At 36.3% G+C, this 16721-nt stretch overlaps 2 protein-coding genes across 9 annotated transcripts in view; both read right to left on the bottom strand.

Moving 5' to 3' along the window:
• Positions 1 to 1882: 1882 nt before the first annotated feature.
• Positions 1883 to 5368, bottom strand: BBS10 (Bardet-Biedl syndrome 10). 2 transcript variants are annotated; one of them, XM_028105407.2, is made up of 2 exons: positions 5119 to 5368; positions 1883 to 4697 (listed from the first exon to the last, which is right to left on the bottom strand). In XM_028105407.2, exons 1-2 carry the CDS (start codon positions 5301 to 5303, stop codon positions 2717 to 2719), a joined length of 2166 nt encoding a protein of 721 aa, XP_027961208.2. In that variant the 5' UTR covers positions 5304 to 5368; the 3' UTR covers positions 1883 to 2716. The 2 variants fall into 2 exon arrangements, with proteins under 2 accessions (XP_027961208.2, XP_027961209.2); XM_028105408.2 differs by having other exon boundaries at positions 5073 to 5145.
• A 2193-nt stretch (positions 5369 to 7561) lies between these two features.
• OSBPL8 (oxysterol binding protein like 8) overlaps positions 7562 to 16721 on the bottom strand; it is a 160146-nt gene continuing 150986 nt past the window's right edge. For all 7 annotated transcript variants that reach the window (XM_028105402.2, XM_028105403.2, XM_028105400.2 and 4 more), the window contains 3 exons: positions 15021 to 15126; positions 13211 to 13313; positions 7562 to 11472 (listed from right to left, as the gene is read on the bottom strand). In XM_028105402.2, the coding sequence (XP_027961203.1) occupies positions 11340 to 11472; positions 13211 to 13313; positions 15021 to 15126 (342 nt within the window). In that variant the 3' untranslated portion in view covers positions 7562 to 11339. The remainder of the gene's footprint in view (positions 11473 to 13210; positions 13314 to 15020; positions 15127 to 16721) is intronic.

Consider the following 16721-nt stretch of genomic DNA (forward strand, 5'->3'; position numbering starts at 1 on the left):
TGTCAGGCTCCTGAGATCCAGCCCAGTGACAAGCCCCAAGCTCAGGGTGGAGTCGGCTTCAGACTCACTCCCTTTCCCTCTGCTCCTTTACCCCGCGCTCTCTCTCTCTAAAATAAATAAGTAAATCTAAACAACAACAACAAAACAAAGAATTTGTAAACTGGAAACATGTATTTAAGAGAACGGATTAAAGGCAGCAGTTTTCTACAACAGGGGCGTCTGAATACTTGGTACAAACAGAGCCGTGTTTGGGTGTTGCAGAGAATTACTAAAAGCATAAGACACTGTCCTTCTCTACAGCTAGATGCACAGTGATACATGCACTTATAAACCTTTAAAATAAAGTATAAATATTGTAAAATTCACATTAGAAATAAAGAATTTTTGGCGCGTCGCAGCGTCTCGGGCGGCGGGAGGAGCGGCAGCGGCCCGTCAGCCCGGCTTCGCGAAAGCTCCGGGGCGCCCTCGCCCGCTCGCACCCGGCCCGCGCCCGCCCCGCCGCCGCCACGGTGCCTACGAGGAAGGTCAGCTCCGCCGACAGGGCGGCGAAGGAGGAGCCCCAGAGGAGGTGGGCGAGGCTGTCAGCTAAACCTGCTCCTGCAAAAGTGGACACGACGCCAAAAAAAGGCGGCAAGAAAGGTAGGCTCCAAACTGAGGGAGACCGCGGTGTCTGGGAATTGCTGCAGCGCTACTCGACAGGTGACTTTTTTCCTAATGAAAAGCCATCCCCAGAAACTCTAAGGTCTTGTGACGCTGTCAGTGACTAAGATCGTGACTGTGAAAGTCTCAGTCAGATGTCATACTTGACTGAAACGTAGAAATCTTCTATTTTCCTATTTAAATTTTATAATAATAGCAGCGACTGATTTTTGTTTTCTGGCCTGGGTAGAAAAAAAAGGTATGGTCATACTGGTTTTTTACCGGAATATAACGTGCCACATTCATTGTGCTGCAGAACGTGAAAGACTTAAGAAGACTGAAAATACTAGTAAGTCTAGCTTGCAAAGGAAATGCAGTCTTGCGCTGTGTACATCATGGTTAGTGCTTGCCGGTTCCTTGCATACTTGTGCTTATTACTCTTGACGGTAACCTCAAAGCCACGGTTGAGGCCCGAGAAAGGGAATGTGTAGGTTTTTGCTGATAAAAGTTTTCAAGCCAGGGTGCAGGGAATCCTGTGTGCAAGGATACAAGACTTGTGTTCTCTGAGAACATAATGCTGTGTTGTGTTTTGCAACTATATATAAAGGAGTAATTACATCCTTTTACCCTAAGAAACTGAATTAACCCTAAACTACGTTATAATTGTTTCCCTGGAATAGATTCATGATTGCATTGTTCCAATTGAAGGTTACTGGAATGAAGCTGTTCTTGAATCTATGCAATGTTTGAAAAGTTGGGAAAGCAAAATATATGTTAATCATTATAACTTTGATTTAGGGTGTAGCATTGAAACCACCCTCTGCAAAGCTGTCACCATCTTCAGGGGAAATTCACGGTATGATTAATTTCTGAGCACTCAAAACTTAAGTGAGAGTTTGGTGTTAGACCCCTTTTCTAAAAGTATAGGTGGAAGCTTAGCACTGCATAATCAATTCTTTATTTAAATGTTGTACAGAAATGAATGTAAAAGTCTCAAACTTTTTTCAGTAGAAAGTTCTATTTTTTTTAAGTATTCCAAGAAGGTATAAGCATAGTAATGTTAACTTAGTATTTCTCACAACAGAAGATAAAACAACTCGGTATAAAAAGTTAAGTAAAACAGGAACTTTCATGAAGGCCAAAAAAATAGTTTATCTTGTTGCATAATGATGTAGCGAGGTACTATTATTACCCATCTTTGATTTTTTTTATAAACCAATTGGCTGAAGCACTAAAAAAAAAAGAATTTTCAAACTATTTATTACTATTGAACTCTGAACTGTATGCACCAAATACAAGAAAAGCCAGCACATACATGAATGATTTTTACAAGCTCTTAGGGGACAGGAGAAAATGATAGTATGCATTTCATAACCTTTCTGAAACTAACTTTTAACTACAGAAATGAAAATAAGTTTACAGTGCACAAAGTCACATTTCCGGTTACAGAGTCAATGGTGTATGGATAGTGAAAAAATATATCCAGGCTTTTCCACCTAAAACAGATATAAATAAGGGGGCATATAAAAGTAAAAACTAATTTATATGCTTGAGGGAAAAAAAGTCAAGACTTCTATTCATTGCTTTAGAAATTATGTGTAGAGAAAATAATTTTAAATGAAGCAAATACTGTATTTTATATTTTAAACCATTAAAATAGGATGACATCTGAAGACCCCATCCAAATCTCAGATTAAATGATTCTATGAACTAAATAAATACAGAAAGGTGAGGACAGATGAAGAGAGTAAAAAAAAGGGTAAGGTAAAAAGGAGCTATAAAGAAACACCCTTCCACAGGCACATGAACTAACAGAGCGCAGACAGGCACCCGGAAGGGGAAAACACATAGTCAGATCTTGGCTTCCCCTATGTGGAAGACTCCCTCCCCAGAATTGTTCCGTAATGTTTTCTAGTATTTGTGTCTGAACGTCTGCTAGCCTCTTAGTGTACTTCTAAACACTTTTTAAGTTTTGATGTTTTCCTAACTAGACTGAATTGATTTGAGAATCAGTTGTCACATCCTTCTTCATTGCTTGAGTTGAATTAAAATTTTGGTTAACAAAAAACTTCCAATTTTATACTTCCTCTTCTGAATCTTGATCATACATTTCCTGAGGCTGTCTCTTAATATTGATTACCAAATCAATGGTTAAAATTTTTGTTAAACACTGAAGAACTGAAGTTAGTAACTGGTATTTACCAGCTACTGATTCCAAACCCGTCTGACTGCTCACCATGGGTTGACTGGTTTGCAGTGCATGGAGCGTTCTTACATATATTTGTGGAAAGCTATACTTTCCCTTCTTAGACTTATACAGGATTTTGGGAACGCCTAAAAGAGCATTAGCTATTATCATGCTAACTATGGTTTCTTCTGATTGCTGACATTTTCTGGCATGGTTAAGAAGATAGTAATGTAACAGGATCTCAAAATTACCACCCACTGGCAAAACACAACCTGCTGGTAGAGTGGAGCAGCAGTAACTCTGGGAAGTACACATCTCCAGGGACTTCTCTCTCACTGGCAACATGCTTCCCTTTCTAGCAATTTTTGTGACTTGTAAATTTTCATAAGAAATTTCTATTCCAGTGTTTTCTGCTATTGAATTAGCAGAATTACTCTCTATAAATGGTTCACTGTCATCAATTATCCTGGTTTTGGTTGGAGGTAAACATCTCAGTGTTTCATCTGTCTGGTATGTATCTGTTGGTGTCACTTTTGGTGTTGAATATGGAATACAGGTTTCTAATTCTACATTTGGAACTACCAAATTTGAATACACTTTTAAATATGTTTGAGTTTTTGCCAGTTTACCTTTGTTCTTTACAACTGTGCCCTGATATGGCCTTTGTATTAAGCCACTAACAATTTCTGGCAATGGATTACTTTCTCTGCTAGTCTTATAAGTAGGAGGACTTGATGTATGATTTTGATCACTGGTTCGTGTCATGTAATTTAGATCAAGATCTTTAAATAACTGTCGAAGCATTTTAAATGCTCCATGTAAAGCATCTTCATGTTGTTCAACAAGACCCTGCACTGGTCCACAAAGAACTATACAGTGTGGTATAAATGAACATGTGCTAATCAAGCCAAGATGAACATACCTTTTGGATCTCAAGATAAGGGGCTTACAAAATTTCACCAAAGCAGTGTTACAGATTTCATACTGTGAAGAGGCCTGTGCTAGTACAAAAGGAGAAAGACCGATGATCCTCTGGATAAGAGAAACTTCTTCAGGTGATAAACACTCTACCACTGATATGCCATTCAGTCCTGCATAATAAATAACTAAGTCCGGTTGTTTCACACTAGACAGGAGCAATTTTACATTCTGACTCTGTAAATGTTTCATTATTGCTTTTGTCTTTTCCATAATCCAAAACTGAGAGGTGTGAAACTGTGCTTCTGAATTTAGAATAAACTCTGATCCAGAAGTTGAAAAAAGAGGCTGAATGGTTTCTGTTACTATCACTATTCTTATGTCACCATCTGCTGGACAGTATACAGAAAAGTCTCTGTGAAGCACAAGCCCAGCTATGATCCTGGAATCTGAGACAGGAAGGCCAGTGACACCAACATTCAACTCTACAAAATAGTCATCCACTAAGTCAAATACTTCTTCAAACCCACTTTCACAAGCCATACTCTTGAAAAAGTAGTTACACATCAGTTGTGAAATAAAGCTGTGATTATTTCTCCCCACTCTTCCACAAAAGTATGCTTCTAAGAGCAGCTCTAAAGAGCTCCTGCACAGTGTTCTCTCTTTAGTGGATGAAGAAAAGACGGACAAAAAGTGTTTACTTAAGTAGTGGTCCATAATATAATCTAATATTTGTGTCTGAAACGTTAGAAGAGCTTGAGAAATAAATTTCCACTGACAACAATTTTTCCAATGCCTTCTATGGGTTTGAATATTTTTGGAAATCAAAGAATCCTGTTCTTTGTCTGTGATTGTATGAAGTCCTCTGAGTAAATGACAAAGAAAGATAATAAACGTTTTAGCACCATCTCCTGTTTTTCTTAGATGACTGGAAACACACGCCACCACCATCCTGTACAAAAAAAGAAATAAAGCAACTCAGATTTTCAGAAGACTGCCTTCACACATGTAAATCAAGTTGAAACCATGGTTTCACAACCAAAGTCATAAAAGACTTTTATGACTAATGTTTTTAGTTTTAGTTTTTACAAAGTTTTACTTTGTTTTATTTCAAGATTCTGGGGTTGGGTGGAGCGAGGAGTAGGGAAACAAATGTTCTTGGGTGTTTGGTAAGATTTGATTTCCAAAAGAACATTCCACTGGACGGCGCTCGAATCCTACGCATACTGGTTTCGTCCAAGGTGAGTCTTCCCAGGAGCACAAGGTAAGGGTTCAGGGAGATGGCCCGGGGTGCCTAGCTCTGGGTAGGAGAGTGGGACAATAGTACCTGGCCATGGGACGCTCTAACGAGCTGGAACGTGGGACGGCGGTACCTGGCTATGGGATGCTCTAAGTGCAGCGCCTCCAGGAGGCAGCCTCCATCCCGGCTGATCAGCACCTCCCCGGTGGGCTTCGTACACAGAACTTGCCGCCCCTCGGGCCCCACGCAGCAGCTCACGATGGTCTCCAGCACTTCCGCCACCTGCAACGCCACCTTTGCAGACCCCACGGCAGCCATACCATGTAAAGTTCGCGAGTCTTCCGGCCACGGATGGGCGAGCACCAGCACGGCCAGGAAGGAGTGAGACGAAGCGGCCGGAAGCGGAAGGGGCGGGGAGGAGGCCGCGCGACGGAGCATTGGGGCCTCGTTCCCCAGCGCCCACTAACGGGGTAGTCCGGTACCGTGCCACCTGGGACTGGCGTTCCGGTTGTCCGCGAAGCTGGGAAAGAGGTCAGGACTTCTCAGGATCTGTTCCTGGACCGGAAACTGCCAGCCCTTCCCCAGCTCCCTGGGTGAATTTATTCCCAGCAGTGGCTTCCGCTGCCACCAAATCTGTCGCCCAGGAAACGTCCTTCCTCTAGAGAAGTCCGCACGCTTAGGGAGGCCTATGCGTAGGAGGGAGTGGGTCCCGCGGGTGGAACCGGGTTCGTGCCCCACCTGACAAAACCTCTGCGTTGGACTCAGGAGTATTCTGTCCACAGTATCATAGGTTGCTCTAACCATCACAAAAACAGCGTCGGGATGCGGGACAGCAGCAAGCTTTATGCTTTCCGCAGGAGACTTCGCCACATTTCCCGGGCACGGATATCACTATGAAACCCCCAGCCACCACAGTTTACATTTTCTTTAGCAGAGGGGACAGATGTGAAAACTTAGCTACATTGGCGATCACTAGTATGCTTTAAAAACAGTGGCCTAATATTGTTGGATACAAGTGCATAAGAAAACAGGCAAAAAACCCATACTGTTTCATATATTAAAACACATTTTCTCTCAAGGATGAAATGGTTAACAGTACGGCTTAAGATTTAGACCTCGGTTTCCTCTGACACTTGTGACATAAACTCTTTCATCTCCACTTTTCTTACCTTAAAAAATGGAGATAATATATAAAGGAAAAATCTCAAGGTTTTGCAGAGTGAGAATGTTTGCAAAGAACTTTTTTTGCATGGTGCCTGGCATATATACTAAGCACTCAACAGTCAAATATTTACAGTACACCCCCCAAATTACTGTGATATTCACTAGTGTATGGACCCACTCTCTCTACAAGAAAAGGATTATTTTGTAAAAGTGCAGGAGAGCCAATTAGGATGATAGCACAACACGGGACACCTATGAGAATGCAGTCAATATTAGTTAAGAAAATTACTTACCTTGTAGATTTGTCATTGAGGTTCAACAATGAGGGGCTGTTCTCCTTACCTTATTCCTACGCATAGGACAGGGGAAACCTGTAAGCCCTCCTTTCCCTCCCTCCACCCTGCCCCACCCAATTAATAAGACAGAACCAACGGACTATTAGGCAGAAGCAAGTAGACCCTGAGGACAGAGCAAGAATGGAAGAGGAGGAGGATGAAGGAAAAGAGAAAACCAGACAGGAATGATTTGAAACTCACCTGATGTTGACTCAGTATGGACTAAGGGATTTGAGAGGAAAATCTTTTTATATAGGTTCTGTATATATAATTGCTTAATAATAAGTTTTTTTCTGGTTCTACCCATCACAAAACAGTGGTGGATATAGCTATGGTATACCAATTGGAGCAGTGGATTACTCCAAACTTTTAAAAAGTAAAGTGCTACCATCAGGGTTTACCATTTAAGTGTGTGGAAGGAGAATCGACATGGAAGTCAGACATGGATTTAAACTTTTGCTTGCCATCACTCTTACTGCGTAGCTTCTGGAATCATTTAACTTCTCTAAGTCTCAGATTCTTCATTTATAAAGGTGGGTTAACTTCCACTTACCGTAAGGTTATGATGAGTATTTAAGAACAATGAATATAAAGCACCAAGGAAAGCATAGATTAGGGTTTCTAACTATTAAATCCTTCCCAGCCCTTCACCATCCTTCACAACTACCCCTACAAAAAAGATTTTTTTTTTAATTTAAACACGAGGATGAAGTTAGTCACATGTTATATTCAAAGTCATTTGATCACAGTTTGCTCTTTTTAAGAATTTTATTCAGAATGCCTACCTGTAGAAGTTAGCATAATTTTACAGATTAGAAAAATTCGATTCTTTTGTCTCTGCAAACATTTATAGTAGGTTAGGAATAATAGATTAGAAATGTAATACATTACAAAACAGTTGCCTATGACTAGATATCTGTACATCTACTATGCACCTTAGAGAAAGGATTTGACAGTGTGCTGTACTTACACTGCAGATAACATACTTTTATTCTATTATACAAAACTGACCAGTGGTAGTGTTTGAATTTATAAATGGCCATTCAACAGGATATTTAACTTAGATGTATATTTAGCATGCTAAAAAGTGAAAAAATTTTCAACTGAAGTTCTGTGGCTCAAATGTTTCATGGCATATTTTTAAATAAATTTCATTATTGTAATACTAAAATAATTTTACATGAAAAATGCAAAAAGATAAAATTTTCTAAACATTTTAGAAAGTATATTCACATTCATTTTGTCATGGGTTTCTTGTGTTTCTTCTAAATATGTTAATCATATTAAAGAGACACTGGTCCTATACAATTTTAACAGTCCATCTTCAATTAAAAACTGTAACAAAACAAACAGTATGTTAAAGAGTAACAAAAACTAACTTAAATATACCAAATTCACACACTGTATGTAAACAAAATGAAACCAAATTACATAATAGTGGCAGGTTATACATTTTAAAGAATTTCTTTATCCATGTAGTCAAATGAGATAGAAGTTAAAATGTAAACTTAGTGATTTGTATGGTGTTACCCCTTATTGGTTCAAATTGGAAAATTTGGTATAAATGCTAATATTATTTTATTTCTGTACATTTAACATAATTCAAAATAATCTACAGCATCATGTATGGCTCATCGATATTGCCATCATCACTGTGTATCAACCAAAAAAACCCAAAAATATATTCATTACTCATTAGAAATGCTAAACACTGGAAAAAATGAAATTTTATACATTTGTTTTCTTAAATATTTGACTAAGATATTCTTCAAAAAGTGAAAACTGCCTTCTACAGAATTTTATGTGTAAATGGCACAAGTTGACACCCAAAACAGTGTGAATTCCATCAAAAAGGCACTGTTTACAATACTCAGAATAATCTGACTAGTCTACTTCAATGATGTCTGAGAGTGAATATATTTGAAATAGTTAAATAGACAAACCCTTATAAAAGTACAGCATTACTGTTTAAATATACTATAGCTATATAAAAGGAAATAAAATGACATAGAGAAATGACCCTTTATGACAAGCCTATAAACACTTTGAATCATATTGGAGAGTCCTGTAACACAAAAATAACAAAAAGTATTTTCTTAAAGGCACAAAAGCATGAATACTAAATGAGTGTTGTATTTTACAAGGCCAACTTTTTCAATGGAATGGTAACAAAGATTACACTGTACCTTTATAACTGATACAAAAGAGTACTAACATGAAATACAAGTAAAATATCTATTGCTGAAACTTACTTGTTTCACATGCCCTATTTATTATCTATTCCTGGGCCAGCTACATCTCACTAAATGGTGGATAATTGAAGGCATAGTACATTTAATAACTAAAACAAATGCACATGTCAATAATTATTACTCATCTAAAGTTTTGTGCGAAAAAATAAAATTTTTGATCAAATGAAAAAAAGTGGTCATAAGATCTTAAATCCTAGAAACTATCATGAGGTTCTCAGACAACTGGGAACTGTAATCACAATTTTTATGAATCCATGTCTGAAGGAATATTAATCTCAGGTAGAGAACATTCAAAGTCAATTACATATATGGCTACATACAAAGTTAATTATGTGTTTTAAAGGATTCACATACTAAGCCTAGTATAAACACTGATCTAAAACTAAGCCATCAATTCCTGAGTTTTGTGTTCAGTTCACAGGAAGGAACTCATACAACTAAAAGCATAAGAAGACTATCAGATTAGATATATGCTTTCATTGTATAAGAAACAGTCATGAGTAACCCTGCTCTTTTTCATGAACTAGTTTTTAACTCGAGTAAAGAACGCAAAACATCTGCCTTAAAAAAAAGAAAATATTACCTTTCCAGTCTTGGAAGATACCTATACAAATAAAACACTATTTAGACCAAATGAAAATAACACACAAGTGGGTAAGACTAAAACCCCAAATGGGGTTTTACCAACAAAAAATTTTAAGTTTTCAGGGTTTAAGGATGAAATGATTTTTGTGATCAGCCAATTTATATGATATAAATACTAATTTAAACCATAAAGAGGATCAAATTGTACAATATTTACAAAGTATCATCTATCAATGAATAGGCAGTTGAGCATAAAGCATTGGTAACAAAGTGAGGACAAAAATTATATTGACAAGTATGAAAACAAACAAACAGATCCCACCTGTTCTGTGTAGTCATTATTACACCTACATTTACACCAGGTATAGGTACATCTTACTTATATTTCAGTCAATAAAAAAATGTTTGCACATGTACATATGGAATACAGCATTATTTTGCCAAAACTACATGGGAAATGGCTCTTCTTAAAATGTAAGGCTACTTAAGATAGCTATATTAGGGGGAAAAAAAGCAGGCTCTTTTTCATCACTTTCAATTTTTGTAATTTAGCAATCATTCCTTGATTTGATATTTATCATGGCATAAACAACTGATTGTAACCTTGCTGGTATCTCACAGTCTCTTCTTAATCAAAGGCAAATGTAGCCAGAATAGTTATTCTGACTTTTATTTTCATTAATAGCCATTTTGAAATCTACACTTTCAGGATTCTGAGATATATTTTAGGACAACAGCTTAACTACATTTGCAAAAATTGCTTTGAGGATTGTAAATATTTATGACAAAAAGTAAAAATATTAACCCCCCAAAAAATTAGGAAAAAGTTTGCCTGAGCCTGAACAAAAAAAATCTTCACAAATTATGATTTTATCACAGAATGAAGTTGCTCAGAACAGAGGAGAATAAGGAATTGAACTTCAGAACTTGATTCTCTTCTTAAATGCTCAACTTATTGCACATTTTAAAGAAACCAATTTTAATGTACACATAAATGCTACCAAAATGTCTTTTCTTATCACCTTTCTCTTATTTGGCTTTTGAAATAAAATATTGGTTATAATTTTTTCTATTCTCTTTGTTCACTGAACACACTAGGGTCTAAACAAAAGCTAAAATACATTTTTAATAATGAAAAAAACATAAATTATCAGAATTTCATATGCTCTATAAACATCTCTAGAATTTGGCCTATGCTATTGGACCAATGGAGTTACAAAAAACAGAAATAAGAAAAAAGGACAGCAATAAATTTTGACCACACATTTTAAGCAAGTGCTTAAGGTGGTATTATATAGATATAAGAAAGATATAATGAACAGATCCAAATAGCTGCATACCAATTTTTATGTTGATATACACACACATACATTTATACCTGTATCTATAAATATTAAATTCTAGGGGTTAAAAAGAAATCATGTGAAACTTTTAAAAAAGCAATTTGCCATCTTGTCTCTCTCAGTACATCCATTTTGACTACACTTTTTTCTTGCTGTTTCTACGAAGACAATTGATCTGGGTGCTTTGGAAATGATTTTTTTTAAACAGGACAGTGATTTGAACTATTCATGTCTATTATGCCATCATTTCCCATTCTGTAATTCCTTATTGATAAAAGTCTTGTGCCTGTTTTATGAAGAAAATAGATTGCTATATATATTTCATAAGAATGTTAATGCTATATCTCAGAACATACTATAGAATACAAAGACTACTGTCAGGTATACATAAGACACAATTGTGTATACATGTGGATTTATCACACTCACATGTAAACACATTGTCACAAAAGCTAGAAATGTTCTGGTACTTAACACAAAGCTCACTTTAATAACCAATAGTTCTTATTTCAGGTTAAGGATAAAAGGTATGAAAGGTCAACACCTCTACATTTGTCTCTAAGATTTTTGTTTTAGAAATATTGTGACGTTTTAATAAAGACCAAAGCAATTTGAACATTTGGTCCCAGGTCAAATCTGATCATTCCAGTTCATTGATTCAACGGTAAGGAACTTCTACTTGAACATGAAATTTATTATGACTTGAAGCAAAATCAGGAGGAAAATGATGAAGTAGTCTTTTTGTTGCAGAAAATAATCCGTGGCAGGTGTGCTTGAAACTAAATGATTTCGAAGAGCCATAATATTTCTACAAAAATAAGAAAAAATAAATTTTATAATTATATGTCAAAAATGTCAGCATAGAACTCACAATTTGATATATGGGGCTTATTAGTAAAGTCTTAATTAACAGAACACTTAATTACATTATCTAAAGTAACTAGTTCAATCAATTACGACTACCTGAATAGGAAGCTGATTATCCTCTGTGAAGCCATTATTAGGCCTTGTCTAAATCTACATTCCACGTTATACAAATATATTACTCAATGATGTGCATTAAACATAATTATTAAAATCTGATGATATAAAAATATATCACCTTTCTGTAACAGTGGTTTTAAAACAAAAATGGTGCTTTTTAAGTTGGCCTATTAAGGTTCTTCTAGCTTTACTTTAGGGAAGATAGCAGAAGTGGAGAAAAATCCAAAATTTTCCAGGAAAAAATAATACAACGGATTTCATGACATTCCTAACTTGAAAAATGCTACATAGGCACTTCATATGCTAACAAAATGTTAACTTAGTCATGAAATGAGCTTACACTATCCTCATGCCATCCTAAATGCTTTTGGCTAAAAACAAGAAAAACTGATTAGTGAAGACATCCGACCCCGCCCCCACCCCAACTTCTATTAAAGTGTTTTACTAGTATAAAGAAACAAATGAACAGGTTCATTGATTTATAAAATCTAATTAAACTAGAAAACGAAAATTTTATATAAGGGCTGATGACATCAAGATGCAGAAGACATGCTCCCTCCTCTAAAGGAGCTCACGGTCCAGTGGGGGCAGCAGGGGTGAGGTAAGTAGACACTTAAAATAACAACTCTGTAGTCTAGTAACTGCTCAAAAGCAGTTATGTATAGAGAACTGTACAAGGAAAGTGGAGAGATTAGTAACTCTACAGGGCAGGGTGAGTAATTAGAAATGGTACTAAAAGGGTGGTATTTGAATTATATTCTGAAGGAAAACAAGGATTTTCTTAATGGGCAGGGTGGGAGGAAGAGCAATTCAGTGTTGGCAAAGCTCCAGAGATGACACAGCAGCACAGTGTATCCTGGAGATGTGAGGAGTTTCACAGAACGAGAACATGGGACAGGTGTAGGGAATGGCAGGAGATGAGGCTATAAATGAAAACAGCAACTAAATGTAAGCTCTAAAATCACTAAGAAGAGAAAAATCATCTTTAAAAAAAAAATCCCCTGATACAGCAATGGGAGGCAACCAATCTGCACTCATGCTAGCTTAGCAATGGAGCAGGACAGATCAGGACCCTTCCCAGGTGTTAATGACTGTGCCGCTGGTTCATGGAGAGGTGTGTGTGAGGAAGGGTCTGGGACTACAAAAAGAGCACTCAAAGGTCTCAGGCTATTTAACCACTGCTATGAAGTATTTCAGTATTTCAACAACTGATGTACTCCAATTAAAAATTAGCCACGTACAAAAGGGACAGCAGAAGCCTTTGTTAGCTGACTTTCTCAGAAACCACCCCACTTCCACACCTAACCCAGCTATATTTCTAGTATGCAACAGCAGTAAGATTCTAATTCTGCCCTCACAGATGAGGAAAAACCACCACTCTCCCCCAATATTTTAGTGGTGAAGGAAGTTCATAAGTTTTAGTCATCAGGCAGCAGAAGCCAAGGTCTATTTTAGCCCAACAATGTTATGAAACTGTAAAGTTCGCATATAATTTCCTACATAACAGGATTCTTAACTATCCCTCTAGACTTAAATGAATAGCCACTATCCATATATATTACCTTTTAATTTCTTCCTGTGTTTGTTTTATAGATTCGATGGAATTTTGAATGTCTCCCAGTTCTATCCCTTTCTTTCTTCTTGTATTTGGTTTTACTGACTGAGCTGAAAAGACATTTGGAATGAAGTTGGTGAAAATAGCAAACACATTTAATTATAAACAATTTACATTTCAGCTTAATGATTCTTGTGTTACAAAATTTTCCTAGGCATTATTTTTATGGCTTAGAGAGTAACGTAATAATACTAATACTCTGCATTTTTTAAGTTTTAATCATATCACTTCAAAACTAGAATACTACAAATATATTTAAAGTAACCACAAATTTGGATGGCATCAGTTTTTTAAAATTCATTAAAGTAGACAAAAAAAAATCATTAAAAATACATATACTAATTTGGGTGAAGGTATTACTCTCTTCTATCTCTTGTCTATTTGCCTACATCTGAAGAAGTCAGCTTTTTGGGCCCCCTTTTCAGTGTTTTACTGTTAATGTTACCTTTATTTCCCTGGTCACCTAAATTTTCTATCTTTTCAGTTGGTTTTGCTACCTTTTCTATAAATTTTTACTGTAAACTAGTATACTGTATTTTTTTCCCCTTCAAACCTCTCATATCCATTCCTTCCTTTCTGTTTTTGTTCAGATCTTAACCTCTCTCCGGGTCTCAGCTTTCTCATTTGTAAAACAGGAATAATAATAACACCATTCAAACTTCACATGGTGGTAGTACAGTGTGTTAAACATCTAGCTTGGCATACATTAAGTACTCAGTGAATGTCAGCTGATAAGTTACAGGTAAATAGTGGAGTGGATAAGAGAGTGAATTAAGGAACCAAAATATCTGCACATAATACATATACATACTGCCTTATGGGACATGTGACCTTGAACAGGTTAACCTGTGTCTCAATTTCCTTTTCTGTAAAATGGGAACAAAACAGTATAACTAATACTCCCCACTCCAGCACACCAGTACCCTGTGACTCATACTTTTAAACTTTTATTGATTTTATTCCTCTTTTACACAGGTAATCTTGCCCCCATCCACATCCCTCAAGCCAAGATTGCTCTAATCCATTAAAAATCCTAATAATTCATTCGGGTTCCTCTAAGAACCTACCTCAAACTGAATTCAGCTCCCTTTCCTTTAAACTGTTATTTGTTGTCTACTAATTTCCTGTCATTTATCATTTATTCACCTCTAGCGTTATCTCTATAAAAATAAGCTCCCCAGCTTAGTGTGAGCTTAGTAGAGAACTGTGGCTTTTAAAAAACAATTTTCTCAGACATTACCTTAATCCTTTCTTCATTATATCTCAATGTAATTCAAGACATTTTACACATTATCTGAATTGAACAAGAATGGCATACTAGTTAATTCAGACCACAATTTTGATATAGTTATATTTTTACTTGTCTGTGACTTCTAAACACTATAAGAATTTATTCTAAAAATGGAAAATTTTTTTGAAGCATGGAAATGAGTTCAAAGCTCAAAAAATGCTTCCTGCATTGAATCTACAAAATCATCAACAATTTTTCAGAAGCTAACAAGACGTAAGAACTAGTACTACAGTGTGGTTCTTGATTTACATGGTCTCTCTTGCCTTTCCCTTGTGGCCTGGTCTTAAAACTTACCTATAATCTAAAATAGCTTTTTTTTGCATACCATTTCTGTTTTCACCCAAACTCCTATATTATCTTCTTGAGTTAATATGAAAACCACTTTTCACATATTAAACATAAAACAGTAATATCCTTTTAAAAGTTTAGGTGCTTGTAGTGAATTGTCTGCAGTAAATATTTTTACCTTCACTTCCAGATGAGTCCTGGATATCAGGTTCTGGGGAGGAATAGCCTTTTGCCACTTTCTTCTGTTGCCTGGTTGGCTTATGTTTCATTTTTGGGACACTAACCTGAAAAAAAAGCCATGCTATGTGAATTTGCAGTCAATTTTTAAATTAAAGACCAATGTTGTACAACTGTCAAAACTATCCGTTCATGGGTGCAGTACACTGAAATAAAAACAAAGATGAAATAGTCTAATTAAAACTTAAACAAGATGTGATACACTTATATAATCAAATTATTAAATTGTAATAGGAAACATTAATTTGGCACAAACAACAAAAAATATTTTAAAACTATGCAATGAAGAGTTTCTCTTTACTCCTGAACTCTTATCAACCCATTTTCTTTGCCACAAATTACTCACACTATTACTTTGTATATCCTGCAAGAGACATTTTTATGTACACACAAATATGAATATAGACCCCCCCATACTTCTAACTGTACCAGTATCTCTAGTTCAATGTCATAAATAGTAGTGTTCTTTTTCAATCATATTTATCTTGTTCTCAACATTAGAAACATTCCCATTGAATGATGTTGGGTTTCCCATAAAATTATTTACTTTTAATAATATCTGGATAATGTAGAAAGCATCTTTTTTTTTTTAAAGATTTTATTTATTTATTTGAGAGAGAGAGCGTGAGCAAGCATGAGCAGGGGGATGGGCAGAGGGAGAGGGAGAAGCAGACACCCTATTGAGCAGGGAGCCCAATGCAGGGCTCATGACCTGAGCCAAAGGCAGATGCTTAACCGACTGAGCCACCCAGTTGCCCCTAGAAAGCATCTTATAATAAATGAAAGTATTATTATTTTGCAGAGCATGATTTTTTTAAAAAAGATTTATTTATTTGAGAGACAGAGCAGTGGGGAGGTGGCGGAAGGGGGGAGCGGCAGAGGGAGAAGCAGACTCCCTGCTGAGCAGGAAGCCTGACATGGGGGTCAATCTCAGGACCCTGAGATCATGACCTGAGTCGAAGACAGATGCTTAACTAACTGAGTCACCCAGGCGCCCTGTTGCAGAGCATGATTTATACTTAGAGAAAGTATTTGAATGCATGCACAAGATTCAGAAGTATATCAAATGATCAACTAAGACTAAATTTTCCTTAGAATAATGAACTTTAGACTCTATTAATAGGCTTGCAATTTTGGAGGTCAATCTTAAGGTTAAAAACTCAAATTCAAGAGAAGAAACTAGAATTAAAAGGGTAAGGTAATTTATATGCTTAGAAAAACAGGGAACCAGTCATCCTAACTCCTGGATTCCATTCATACTATTCTAAAGAGGAATTATCCACCAATTACCTATTCTCTTGCAAAATCTTATTCAAAAGACTGAAATTCAAATAAAATTTCTGTAATTTTATTAACAGAAAATAAGCAATGAGCAAGTAGGTTCTAGATCCAGCCTACACTATGCCCTCCTACTTCAAGTCATAGAAACTAAACATTATAGCATTAGAATCCAAATCCACATTCTTAGAGTAGGTTCAAATTGGACATTATGAAGACTGGTGAGAAGTATTCAAAATGATAAAGGGAGTCAGCAATCTATCTCTCAGTAAACTCTACCTTTAGGAGGAAATACAGATGCCCTGTCTCTATTTATCATGTTAGTGTGGTTAAAGGAAGAAACAAAATTTTAAAATGTTTTAAA

The sequence above is a fragment of the Eumetopias jubatus genome, unplaced genomic scaffold (assembly GCF_037043125.1).
Source record: "Eumetopias jubatus isolate StellerSeaLion01/CBP00866 unplaced genomic scaffold, mEumJub1_p1.0 scaffold_8, whole genome shotgun sequence".
Classification (NCBI taxonomy): domain Eukaryota; kingdom Metazoa; phylum Chordata; class Mammalia; order Carnivora; family Otariidae; genus Eumetopias; species Eumetopias jubatus.

Bases quoted from the DNA above. Each gene is read 5' to 3' on its own strand.
- BBS10 (XM_028105407.2), bottom strand. From the start codon at position 5,303: ATGGCTGCCGTGGGGTCTGCAAAGGTGGCGTTGCAGGTGGCGGAAGTG. The intron at 4,698-5,118 runs GTACCGCCGTCC...TTTTTTGTACAG, and splicing joins TTAGAGCATCCCATAGCCAG to GATGGTGGTGGCGTGTGTTT.